Source organism: Sceloporus undulatus, chromosome 2 (genome assembly GCF_019175285.1).
Source record: "Sceloporus undulatus isolate JIND9_A2432 ecotype Alabama chromosome 2, SceUnd_v1.1, whole genome shotgun sequence".
Taxonomy (NCBI): Eukaryota; Metazoa; Chordata; class Lepidosauria; order Squamata; family Phrynosomatidae; genus Sceloporus; species Sceloporus undulatus.
The window spans coordinates 110,245,803-110,258,512 of record NC_056523.1 but is presented as its reverse complement, the minus strand read 5'-3'; the positions used below and the strand labels follow the sequence as shown (position 1 = coordinate 110,258,512).

Here is a 12,710-nt window from a genome sequence, read left to right as displayed (position 1 = left end):
TGATTGCATTCAGAATGACACTGGATTATACTTCAATTGCAGCCGTTGTTGTGATATAGACCTAAGTTCCCAGTACTTTCAACTAATTTGCTATCTCATCCATGGTTTTTAATGCAGAGAGGTTCGGGACTGAACCTGTGGACGTTTTGCATGCAGGACTTGTGTTCTAACTATGAACTATAGCCTTATCATTTGGGATTTCGGATGGTGTAGCCCAAAGCGTTCATATCCTAAAAGCATGAATGATTTCTCAAATGATATCGATTTTGTGTTTATTATGCAGTCTCTGTCTTGGATAAATGCACCTGAGACAATTGGCTTCCTGAAACCTGGGGGGGAGGCTTTTACGTTTTGGCATTCTTGAATATTTGAAACTCATACAGATTTGAATCTATTCCTGTCCTAAAGTAACACTGCTATTAGGACAAATGCATATTATTCAGACAAGATGGTGCATAGGATTCCATAGTGCAGGGTAGAGTCTTTTAGAGCTGAACAAAATGCTGCTTCTTTACAGGGAACATTGGTGCATGTGATTCTGAAAGGACAAGAGTTGCAGTTATCTCTCTGCATAATCCTTCAATTGATGCTGTATCAATTAGTACAGGAATAAGGTCTCTTAAATTGCTAATTAATTAGGGTTTGCCATATCCCGCGGGGGGGCGGGACTTTCCCGGTTTGGGGCGGTGTCTACACGGTCCCGCCCCCCGGTTTGGCCCCGCCCCCGGGACGGCACCCCGCCCCCGCGATGGATGCACAGGCAGGGAAAGGAGCCTCGCCCTCAGCGAGGCTCGTTCCCTGCTTGGCCTCCTCCGATGGGTGACGGAGGCGGCCTGACAGGGGAAAAGGGCTTTCGCCTCGGCGGCGAGGCCCCCCCCTACCACCCCCCCTCCCCTTTTCCCCCACCCCTCCCTTTTTTTTTTTTATTTCTCCCCCTCCTTTTTTCCCTTTTTTTTTTGCTCCCCTCTTCCTTTCTTTTTTCCCACCCCTTTTTGTCCACTTTTTTTTTTTCCCCTCCGTTGCCTCCTTTTCCCCTTTTTTTTCCATTTCCCTTTGCTTCCTTTACTTTGTCCGTTTATTTTTCCTTTCCTCCCCTGCCTTTGTCCGGCCTCCCTCCGCTGGCAGGGAGACGGCCTCTGGAACAGGGGAAAAAAAGGGCGTCGGCCTCGGCGATGCCCTTTCCTCCCATGCTTGTTTGCCGACTCCAATCGGCCTGCCAGGAAGCGGCCTGACAGGGGAAAAGGGCTTACGCCTCGGCGAGGCCCTTTTCCTCCACTTTTCCCAAATTTTTTCCTTTCCCTTTCCCACCTGCCCCGGCCGCCTGCTGCCTAGTGGTGGGTTGGTTGGGGTGGGGGTTTGGGGGGTGTGCCGACTCCTTCGCCGGCCAGGGAGGCGGCCAGGCAAGGGAAAGAGGGCTTCGCCTCGGGCGAGGCCCTTTCCCCTGCCTTGCCGCCTCCTTCGACGGCCAGGGAAGCGGGCCTGACAGGGGAAACAAAGGGCTTCGCCTCGGCGGAGGGGCCCCTTTTTTTTTTTTTTCCCCCGTTCTTACTTTTCCCCCTCCCATGCCTTGCCGCCTGCCTCCGCCGCCAGGGAGAAACGGCCTTTGAAAGGGTAAAAAGGGCTTTCGCGCCCCCCACGTCGATTACTCACGCAGAGAGGCCCCTTTTTTCCCCCCCTCCCTCCCTCTTCCCCCCCCCCCTCCCTCCCTCCCTTTCTTCCCTCCTCCCCGCTCCTCCTCCTCCTCCTCCCGACTCCCTCCCATCCCTGCCTTCCCCGGCGTGCCTCGCTCCGCCTCCTCCTCCCCCTTCCTCCTCCTCCTCGGTCTTCCTCTTCGTCCTCTTCGTTCTTCCTCTTTCCTCTCCTCCGCTTCTTTTTCCTCCTCGCTGTCTCCTCCGCCCCCTTCTTCATCTTCGTCTCCTCTTCTTCCTCTCCTTCCTCATCTCCCCCCTTCTTCTGCAGCTGTCTTCTTCTTTCCTCCTCCTCTCCTCCTCTTCTTCCCTCCTCCTCTTCTGTCTTCTCCTCTCCTCCTCCCCTATTTTCTTCGTCTTCATCTTCTCCGCTCCTCCCGCTTCTTCTCCGACCTCCTCCACCATCCTTCCACTGTTCCTCCCCTTTTTCTTTTTCTTCCTCTCTACTTCCTCTTCTTCCTCCTCCTCCTTTTCCCGTCTTCCTCTTCCTCTTCTTCCTCCTCTTCCTCCTCCTCTGCTTCTTCCACTCTTCCTCCCCTTCTGGTTTTTGGCCAGAAAGGGAAGCACATTTCTGCCATCTGTCTAGAAATAATGCCAAATGTCCTCCATTTTGATCATGCCTAAGAAACATGCATTTATATGAAAAAATTTTCAAAAATAATCAATTTTTGCGTGCCCTCCATTTAAAAAAAATGTGTCCTACATTTGATCATTTTGTCCTACATTTGTCCTACATTTGTCCCTGTTTGGAGGTCCAGACTTATGGCAACCCTACTAATAATGGGAAACCCAGCTGTGCCATCCTTTTATATTTGTCATCCTGTGTTTCTTGTACTATTGGTATAATAATAGAAGATATGATGAGAAGCAATTTACAGCACATGTGAATGATATGAGTCCTACTGAGTGATATGGTATTTTGTAGATTTTAATTTACTTTTAATCAAACTGAACTTTAATAATGTTTTTTATAATTTGCCTAGGATTTACCTTTGTATTAATTTTTAAATATTACCCAGTTTAAACCTTCAGAAGCAGAGTAAGAAGGTAATCTCCTAAAGGCATATACTTGTGCTGAAAGGCTGAAGTGTAGGGTATTTCATCTGTGAAATCTGGAAAGGTGTTCCTCAGTGAGGATGAGTAATAACATCAAAGTAACATATGCAGTGTAGTGAGGCCTGAACAGGTTCTTCCTCTCTCCTACTTTCTGCCTCCATTTGCAATGCAGAAACATTCATTGTTCAAACTAGTTTACCCTTGAATCATGAAATTACACATTTAAGTATGTTCTTGCTCTTTCCCTCTCTAGGTCCAGAACATTCATGGTGCTTTCAATGCACTAGAGGGAGCAGACAAGCTCAGCTCAAACCGTAGGTGTCCTCTCTATCTTTTCAGGGCCTTGCTTGGTACAGTAAAATAAATAAACAAATAAACAAACAAATAAATACTCTTGATGAGAGAGACCAGTAGAAGCTAAATTTTATTTGTATTACTTTGGATACCTGGTAGTAATACTAATAATGTTAATAAAATAATGCATTATTCTGACTAATATGATCTTGCCTGATTTTAGAAAATTGGATATGCCAGGTCGAGTTAAAATTTGGATGGAAAACCACCACGGATCTCTAAGTAGAGTTAGGAAATGAGTAGTACCTGAAATCCAGGATTGCTGCAGCCAGTCAGGGTTGACACTACTAAGCTAGATGGACCAGTGCTCTGACTCTGCACAAGGTAGTTTTCTGTATCCTAATGGGACAGAAGAGGGACTTGGCATATATTAACTAGATTTTGTTCCTTTTTCACAGTAATAGGAGAGGTCCAGTTCAAAGGTCCACATTTTGCTCTTGTGTAATCAAAGCTATAGGAAACAAAAACAAAGTATAGAAGTGTCCTACACTATTAATGTATTCCCTTACTAGAGACCTATCCTACTTAAGATACTTGCAGACCTGGGTGCGTAAAGAGCTGCTTTCTATTGTGTGTTCCATCTTTAAGATCAGATTCACAAACTTGGCTTCCCCTCAGAGAATTAGCAGCTAGAGAGAAAACGAGTTAGGTGGTAGTACCTTGTCTTTGGAGTAACCCAGTCAGATTTGTAAGGCACCCTCACTGTTATTCAGGTACTTTACATTCCTGCTGTTTTACTTATTTTGCTGTATGCTGCTCCTTGACTTTATTTTGTGCTTGGATCCTTTTTATTTTTGTGTTAATTGCTTTTAAAAATTGTGCTCTTTTAATTGTTGTTTAGCACTGCAATTTTGACTGTATTTAACTGTTAACTGCTTTGGAGACTTCTAATAGAAAAGAAACATATAAATATTGGAAACCTATCACCTAACACAGAAAGGAACCAGGCAAGGCAATGGGAAGCTTATCTGCAAGGCCTTTCAGGTCATAGCCAGGAAATCAGCCTGATCTGAGCCACATCTCAATCCTTGGCATTTCCTTCCTCTGTGTTCACTCATTGGCTGTCATGAGTGTGATTTAACTGGGGATGTAGCACCTTCTGCACTGTACTTATTCTAACTTCACTGTTCTCTTGTTGTGATGGAGTACTTCCTCTCTCTGTTCTGTGAAAATCTGTTTCAAAGGCGTCTTTTTCCAAGACATTGTCGTGAGCACCCCGGCGCCCTTCTGTCTGTCACAGCAAGTAGTAGTTCTGCTCCAGGCTTGACCTTTACCAGAAATATATATTTAATACTTAAATACTGTATGTGAATACCCAGTCAAAATGACTGAGTGTATGGAAAGTTGTTATGCACTGCTCCATGTTCATTATACACTGTGGGCATCTTAAATGAACATTAAACACTTTCTGGTAGACTTAAGTTGAGTTGTGTGTGGTCTAGATCACAATGGTTCTTTCAGTGTCTGGCCAAAGTAGCCTTTTACAATACATTGCAAAGATGCAATAAGTGCTGTGGAATATCTGGAAGTTCCAAGTAAAGGGTGCAGCACTGACCAAAAATTCCATTTGTTTTTATGGTAGCTCTGAAGCATTTTTATTAATCGGTTCTTGTACTGAGAGAGATGCAGCTAGATTAAATTGCATTGGGCTCTGCTAAGGATGAGGGTAGCACAGGGCAGAGTTGGTCAATTTGGATTCAAGACTTGTGCTTCCAGATTCATCTGTTTTGTGGAAGTATTCCCAATCAAGCTTCTGTAGTGTGATTTTTCATTTTTTGCATATGGACATATCTTGGTTTTTTTGTTTTTTTCCTCCCTGTTCACACAGCTCTTGCATCCCACGATTATATACTGAAGATTGTCCCCACGGTGTATGAAGACATGAGTGGTAAACAACGGTACTCATACCAATATACTGTAGCTAATAAGGTACTGATAACCACAGCCTTTTCTAGAAAAGCTCAGATCATTTCAAGAAACCTTAAGAGATCTTCAACTGCAGCTCATATTTCCTCTGCATTTCTTCCTCTGTCCTCGCTGTGCTTGAACTGAATGCAATAGCATCCCCTGCTGGAAAAGTGGGGAAGTGAAAATAAAAGGTGCTTCTACAGCTGTTTGCTAGGGCAGCTTGGGAATTTGATTCCCCCCCCCCCCTGCAAATTCCAACACATGGAAGTTTATTGCACCTACCTTATAATGGCCCCTGAGCATTCTTAAAGGGGCCGTTCTGGGAACGGGAGGCGGTGGGGAACGCTGTATATCGCACAGCAAGAACGCCGCCACCGCCGAGTGTTCTCATTCTGTTCTGGGAGCCTTCCGTTCTGTTCTAGAGGGCCGATTTTCGAGAATGCTTGAGAAAGCGTTCCTGAAAATCGGCCCTGGAAAATGCTTCCAGAATGGAAGGAGAATGCTTGGCGGCGGCAGCATTCTCGCTGTGTGATATACAGCGTTTCCCACCGCCTCCCGTTCCCAGAACGGCCCCTTTAAGAATGCTCAGGGGCCATTATAAGGTAGGTGCTATAAACTTGACAGTGTCCTGTGCTATTGTGCATATTAGGGGCATTCACACTTACTTGTTTATCCTGAGGAGATCCGGATCTCCGCAATGATTCAATACTGGATTGGTGTTCCCATTACATTTTCCATTCCTGAATCTCTCAGTGCCATTCATACTTGCCATCATAGCAATTTAAAATGGAGGTGCCTCCATTTCCGGGAATAATGCAGCGCGACCTGAATCAATTTGGTAGCATGCTCACACTACCAAAGATGTAGATCATTGCAGCTCTTAAACAAAGACACAGGAAAACCCCCAGTATCAAATATACTGGGTTAAGTAGGTTTTCCGGCCTCCCTACCCCAGACTGCACTGAGTTATACACCGGGTTATTTTCACAGTGTGAATGGGGCCATTGAATCTTTCCATATCAGATCAATCCACCAGCCTTCATACTTCGCAGATGTCCCAGTGTAGTGCTCTGCTAAAAAAAAGTCAAAATCAAAATATATAAAAATATGTTTATATTTGCCCATTTTAAAATGAAATATATTTAGCCATGCTTATTTATCTATGTACGTAAATATAACCTTCATGCAGATTTTAATGCAGAATATTTGCAGAAGCAAGATGGGAAATGGGAAAACATGTCAAATGGGGAAATGGTACCAAATGAATATTCACTCATCCCTGCTTCCTCTTTTGCAACAATGTGCAGTAATAGCTTAGGTGGGTTGCTGTATATGAGGACTTCTGTACATTTTAAAAATCTTGTGACAGAGGTCCAAAACATGCTGCAGAAATAATCCAGTTTGAAACAGCTTTAACTGCCCTGGCTCAGTTCTAGGGAATCATGAGAACTGTAGTTTATTGTGGCACCAGAGCTCTTTACATCATGCTGTGTATATACACCACTAGCATATCATTTACTTTGGGACTAAAGAGTCACAAACATTGCAGTCTTTCCTCATAGGGAAGTTATTCCAGCTGTTTAACAGTTTTGATTACCTTTTTCAGTCAGTATTTTTCCCCTAGATTTTTTTTGGGATGAGTATGGGATGACAAACCATACACATAGGTCCAAAACACATTGCAGAAATAATCCAGTTTGAGACCGCTTTAACAGCCCTGGCTCAATGCTAGGGAATCCTGGGAACTGTAGTTTATTGTGGCCCCAGAGTTCTCTGTCTCTCAAAACTACATTTCTCAGAATTCCCTAGCACTGAGCCAGGGCAATTAAAGCGGTCTCAAGCTGGATTATTTTTGCAGTGTGTTTTGGACCTTAACCTCTTTCAAGAAAACTTTAGCTGGTCCAAAGAGTTGCAGCCAGATTGCTAACTGGGGTTGGCTACAAGGAACACACAAACACAAACACCCTTGTCACTTCTAGCTGCTGAAGCTTCAAGAAGAGAGGAAAATCAGTGCTGCTTTAAGGTGTATATTTCACAGGGCTGCCTGACTGTTTCTCTTTCCTAAGCTCAGGGGCTTATTAGTACTGTTTTGCTATAGAGGAAAACAGCACATAAAGCATCTTAAGTCATTAGGTGGGATCCAGATTAAGTCATACTTAGTCTAAGTTTAACTCACAGCTAATTTGACTCTCATTGATTGCAGTGGGTCTTCTCTAAGTTACCTATTTAAGTATTTGAAGGGTGTCACATTGGGAATGGAGCAAACTTATTTTGTGCTGCTTCAAAAACTAGGATGTGGAACAGTGGATGCAAGCTACAGGAAAAGAGATTCCACGTAAACATTCGGGGGAACTTTCTGACAGTAAGACCTATTTGACAGTGTAACACACTCCCTCGGAGCATGGTGGAGTCATCTTTGGAGGTTTTAAACAAAAGCTGGATGGCCATCTGTTGGGGGTGCTTTAATTGTGAGTTCCTGCATGGCAGGAGGTTGGACTAGATGGCCCTTGTGGCCTCTACCAACACTATGATTCTATGATTCTTTTTTTAAAAAACAAAAAATCTATTACCTAGTTGTGTCTTTATTTTGGTTAAGAATTCACTTTGTATACTATTTTTTTCCCAGTAGAAAAGTGTAAATAAATAAATGTAAATAAATCTGACTTGCCTCATAAAATTCATTGAACAGCTCTCACTAAAGACAAAGCTCTGTGTCCCATTGTGTCTAACCCCCTTAGTGGCTTCCATCCTAGTGGGACAGTGAATCCATATGATTCTATAAATATGCATAATCTGAATCCAAACCATTGTCTTGAACAGTAAGAATCAGGTGTAAAGGGAAATTAGATACTGATGTTCACAACTGGTGCCTTGTTCTGCTTCCTTTTTTTAGGAGTATGTAGCGTACAGCCATACAGGGCGCATCATTCCAGCAATCTGGTTTCGCTATGATCTGAGTCCCATCACAGTGAAATACACAGAAAGGCGACAGCCCTTGTACAGATTTATCACAACAGTAAGTTGCCTTCATTTTTTCATCTCTCTTTTACTTGGTCTCATATTTTCCCAAGTGGACCTTATGTAAGAGCTATGTTAGAAAAGAGACATAGCACTGAGGTCTCACCCATTTGCAGCCATAAGAAAATCAGGGGAACTGGAAGGGCTTTTTTTGCTTTCACTTAATTGCTGAAAGATGGGGTTCCCTTGATTTGTTTTGTTCCCCAACACCATTCTTCCACCCTGGTTGCATGATAACCACCTATGTTGGAGGGATTGTTTGACTCTTACAGGTGAAATTGATAAGATTGTCTGCTGTGGGTTCCCAGAAAACTTGGTTATGTTGAAATAGCTTCCAGTTCACTGAAATAGAACCCTGAGAAGCAGTTTATCTTTCATTTAGGTTTTAAATCTGGGTCTAATTTGCTTTCTTCAGCCCTCATGCTTTTCACTAGTTTCCTTGTGGTGGTGTTATACAAAAGGTCACACAAATGACACCTATCAATGTGTGCAATCATATACAAGGAAAGGCAAAACTACAGGATTCTACAGTACAGCAGACAGTAGCCTGGCAGTACTTTCCAACAAGTGTACCTTTCTCTTCAGGATTCTTATGTAGCATTCAAACAGTGGGAGAAAACCAGATGCTTTAAATTGAAATTATCACAGGGTAAAGGCTATAGGTTCCATTCAGAGAACCAAGTTGTTAGCAAGACTAAAAGAAAATACAGTCATAACCTACATTTGACAAAATAATATGTGGTCTAAATATCCTTGCAAATCTCAGTGGAAACCTCTGTTTAAATTAATGACTCTTTCCATATCCCATAGCTTCACTACACAGTTGGGAGGACCTGCATCTGTCAGGGAGGGATACTTACTTTTTCCTGGCTGATTCTTTCATTTTAAGTGTTTCTAGATTTGTATGGGTTATACCAGTCATGGGAAACCACAGGCAATAAGGGAAAATCTGTGTTGTTACTTCCCCTCACACATTAATCTCTGGAACAACAAATGTGTGAGGAAATATGGAGGCAAGTGAATAAAGCCCAATTTAGGTGTTCTTTCTTCATATGATTTACATGCCGTATGAGGAGAGAAGGGCCATGGCTGTTTGGCCTTACCTCTCACTGTCCATGCTTTTGACAGGAGAGGGAAAAAACCTGAGGAACATACCAAGACTCTCCCCATGATAGGGAAACCTTATTGTCCTAGATACCAGATCACAGGACACATTCAGCAGGCTTCCCTTGTTTACAGGCCTTGCTTCCAGAGTGTGGGTGGCAGGGAACTGGGGCTGCTGGGATGTGCAGTTGAGACCAGTAAGTATAGACATATTCTTCCAACACTCCAAACAGGGCTAAGATCTATTTTGGTGTTCATTACTTATGGAATTAAGAGATTCTACATAAGCCAATAGGAGTAGTTGTTTAACTCAGTTTTTCAGAGTAGAGCAGTGAGATTTCTAGAAATTTTAATTCCTAGGAGGAGTCAAACACAAAATTTTAACTCACATCAGAATGTTTGTTTGTATATATCATTTTAACCTATGCCAGACTATCCCTTTATTATGTCCTCCACTCCCATTGTTTGTCTGGAAGCACAACCTGAGACCAGGTGAACATCTTTGGCTCCAGGCTTCCCCTCTAGAAAGAAGCAGTGAGAAGCTTTGGGCAGGCTGGCCTGCAGCTTCAGTTTAGAGGTCCTTAGTTATGCCTTGCCCTGGGTCTCCTTGTTTGTCCCTTTCTTTTCTTAGCCCTGTCTATCCCAGCATTCTGATATGAGTAAAAATCTGGCTGTGAATTATACCTGGTCTGTCTGACTGTTGCCTACCATTTGCCTTTGCTGTTTCTTGATATTCCTTCTACTCCATGATCCATTTATGCTGCCCTCACTCTGCACACTTGACAGCAACAGAATAAGATAGTGTCCCAACTTTGAGGCCAGCCTTTTGTAGAGTCTTGCCTCACTCCTAGTAATAGGTCTGACTTAACAGAAGCAACTTTATTTTATTTCTTTCTGAAAATTTTCTATGCAAATATCGAGAGAGATAAGGAACTCCAGAACATGTCAAATTTGAGCTCAGGATGGAGAGAGCTTTCTCAGTGATAGAAATGATACAAACTTGTTCCACTTGTATGTAAAAGGACTTGTGGGTTAACAGTTTGTGGGCTGCTACTGCTGTACAACAGGATGTTTTGGTCCCAAACGCTTCCAATCCAGCTCAGTGGCACTCTAGCCTGACGTCATCCCTGCTGTCCCAGCCTTTGCTAACATCTCCAGTGCCCTTCTGCAACATGGTTGCCCTGGAGACAAACTAGTCATCATTGCTGTGAAGAGGCTACAGCCTTCTAGCCCAGACAGGGATTATCCACTTGTGGCAGCTGGAGTTATTGTCAAGTGGGGCAGGCCTCAGAAGCACCCTCGATCTTGTTAAGCAGCAGATGCTTGGTTGAAAAGCTACAAAAGGAGCCCATGGAAGGAGCACCTGCCGCTCCTTTGTTAAACAGTTTGTTTCTCAGGCTGTGCCCATGCAATGGCACAGAAATGCTGAAAGGTTTTGTGAGTTTGCATGGGCATAAGTGGGAAAAGACCTTACTAGGCTGTAAAATGTATTGGACAGTTTGGAAGCGCAGAATGTTTCTATTATTACCTTAAAGAAACTGTTGCTTTTTAGTGTTGTTCTCTGTGGGAATTTCAAGCATGGCTGTCAGGAAGAATAATATTGAAATAGATTTTTGTGTAGTCAGTTAGATGGACCTTGATATGATATTTTGTGTGCATTTGGTAGTAGGAGGAACAACATAAATGTATGAATTTTCCACCTTGGGTGCAATTTCCATTATGCTTCTAAGATGCCCGCAAAAAGTTGATTTTGGCATGCAAAAGAATTGCTGACAAAATAGTGAAGTAAGGAGCAGTGCCGTTAAAAATAAAGATTTCTTTGTCCACATATCTGCTAGCTATAAACAAGAGGTAGGCAGGAGAGGTTAACTACCTTATTGCCTCCTGCTTTTGGATTTGAAGAGGATATTTATTCACTTACGTTTGTGACCTGCTATTCTTGCATGGAGCTCAGAGCAGCATTGAAACCCAACCTACCAGGTAGGACTGTTGTCAGTCATTGCGTCAGTGATGGGATAATGACTGCTCCATTTCACCCAATAAGCTTTTTAGCTTTAGAAGGATAATGGAACAACTGAAGAATACCTGAATGGTTTGAACATGTGCGGGAGGGGGCCTCCCAAAATGCATAACTTTGTAAATCAAAATGTCAAGATTTAAAAAAAAAACAGGCTGATATGGGCTTGTGAGCTTCCAGGCTTTTCACAGTGTAGCTGGTAATGGAATCAAGAAATAAATTCTAACGTAACTTATTCCATTACCTGGAGAGGAAACTTTCAGGGCCACATTGGACAATAAAGACAGGATCTTTCATACTTACTGCTTTCTTATTAGGTTGCATGAGGCGGGAGCAGAATCACAACTATGACAAAAAAAATCCTTTCTTTCTGTGTAAAGCTCTTATTTTCTATTTGATGGAGAGACAAATGAGAAGAGAAGCCTAAACCAAGGTTGAGGGACATTTTTCCTGCAGTTAATGACATCCCCTTTGGGTAACATGGGGGTGTAAGACTTGTGTTCCGAAGGATTATTCACTTCGGGGAAGCAGAGGATGGGATTTTTGTGGCTGTGATGTGCCTTCAAGTCAGTGCTGACTTATGGCAAACCTTTTCTTAGCAAGATTTATTCAGAAGCGGTTTGCCATTGACTTCCTCTAAGGCTGAGGATGTGTGACTTGTCCAAGGTCACCCAGTGGATTTCTGTGGCTGAGTGGGACTTTAGCCCCTCTCTTCAATTCTAACTAACTACTGTACAGTATGATGGGATACACAGCAACATTTTAGTTTCAAATCCTACTTGTCATCAGCTAATTACATGCAGCCAGGTCCAAATGAGGTTCAGTGATGCCATGTATTGGACATTTGTGCTTTTGATTAATAAGACTTTAGCAGATTAAACAGTTTGTATCTCTTATTTTCTGGGGCCAGTGGTTACAGTTACCTGTACTAAGGAGACTTTCCTGCAGAAGCAGAGTGTTTCTGCAGACCAGAACCCATTGCTAACCTGTTGGGTAGGAGTTTAAAAACAAAAACAAAAAAGCCTGTACCTCCCCCTTCCCCCCTTCCTTCGCCACATGGTTCTACTGTTAGTTCTTGCTCACACGAAATCAAAGGGATTTAAGTGTACTGTATACAGGGGAGGTAGAGACTGAGCACATGCCAGGTATATGTGAGTCATAAGCACTCAGTAGTACAGAGCTGTACAAATGAATTTTTTTTTCACTGTGTATTTTTTTCATCCTGTGTTTGCTGCTGTGAGGTCATATTTTCCTTCCCTTGATGCACAAAATATATTAGTTCCCCCTTCTTGCGGTACAAAACCTCTTGTGTCAGCTGATGTGTACGGGTTGGTTATCCAGCTCATTCTGTCGTCATTTGCCCTGTAAAATCATTTTCTTTCTTGAAGAAAGGGTAAATGGTGGGTAGGGCAGAGTTATCATAAAAGCTACAGTATAACTCAGCTCTTTTTAAAAAAGTAATTGTACAAGAGTTGACATGCTACACTTTTTTGTGGTTTCCATTCCCCGGGAAGTCAGCTGTGCTTTGAGGGGGAGAAATGCATTTGCCTTGACTTTCTGTCATG

General features: G+C 43.0%; 1 protein-coding gene across 1 annotated transcript in view; it reads left to right on the top strand.

Annotated features, from left to right (window-relative positions):
• Nucleotides 1–12,710, top strand: part of ERGIC1 (endoplasmic reticulum-golgi intermediate compartment 1) — an 87,550-nt gene that overhangs the window by 70,125 nt on the left and 4,715 nt on the right. The window contains exons 8-10 of the mRNA XM_042447521.1: nt 2,998–3,058; nt 4,927–5,027; nt 7,900–8,022. Coding sequence (XP_042303455.1) covers nt 2,998–3,058; nt 4,927–5,027; nt 7,900–8,022 — 285 coding nt within the window. The remainder of the gene's footprint in view (nt 1–2,997; nt 3,059–4,926; nt 5,028–7,899; nt 8,023–12,710) is intronic.